This window comes from Nanorana parkeri, unplaced genomic scaffold (genome assembly GCF_000935625.1).
Source record: "Nanorana parkeri isolate BGI_ZX_2015 unplaced genomic scaffold, ASM93562v1 scaffold3769, whole genome shotgun sequence".
Lineage (NCBI taxonomy): Eukaryota > Metazoa > Chordata > Amphibia > Anura > Dicroglossidae > Nanorana > Nanorana parkeri.
Window position 1 is genome coordinate 19,435 of NW_017310037.1, and position 300 is coordinate 19,734.

Genomic DNA, 300 nt, shown 5'->3' on the forward strand with positions numbered 1-300 from the left:
TTGGGTGACTCACCTGCAGCTTGGGTGCCATTGGCCGGCTGTTGCTCGGCGTCTTCTGCGGCGAGCTCTCCATTCTCCTTCTTAGGCCTCTGCCGAGCCTTAGCCGCCTCCTTCTTCTTTGCAGCCTTCTTCTTAGCCAGGTCAGAGGGCATGTCTGCAGGTCAAAGGTCACAGAGTCTGGGCAGCCTGAAATCAGGAGAACGCACAGCGTGTGAATGAAATGTGCGTCTGTTCTCACTCTGCCCCCTCCCCCGACCTGCACCCCCTCTCCTCCCACCATGACCCGCACCCCCTCTCCTC

The 300-nt window shown here is 60.0% G+C and overlaps 1 protein-coding gene across 1 annotated transcript in view; it reads right to left on the reverse strand.

The window, feature by feature from the left end:
- LOC108803467 (ATP-binding cassette sub-family F member 2-like) overlaps positions 1-300 on the reverse strand; it is a gene marked incomplete at its 3' end in the record, with an annotated part of 20,881 nt that overhangs the window by 18,608 nt on the left and 1,973 nt on the right. The window contains exon 2 of the mRNA XM_018575308.1: positions 14-186. Coding sequence (XP_018430810.1) covers positions 14-152 — 139 coding nt within the window. The remainder of the gene's footprint in view (positions 1-13; positions 187-300) is intronic.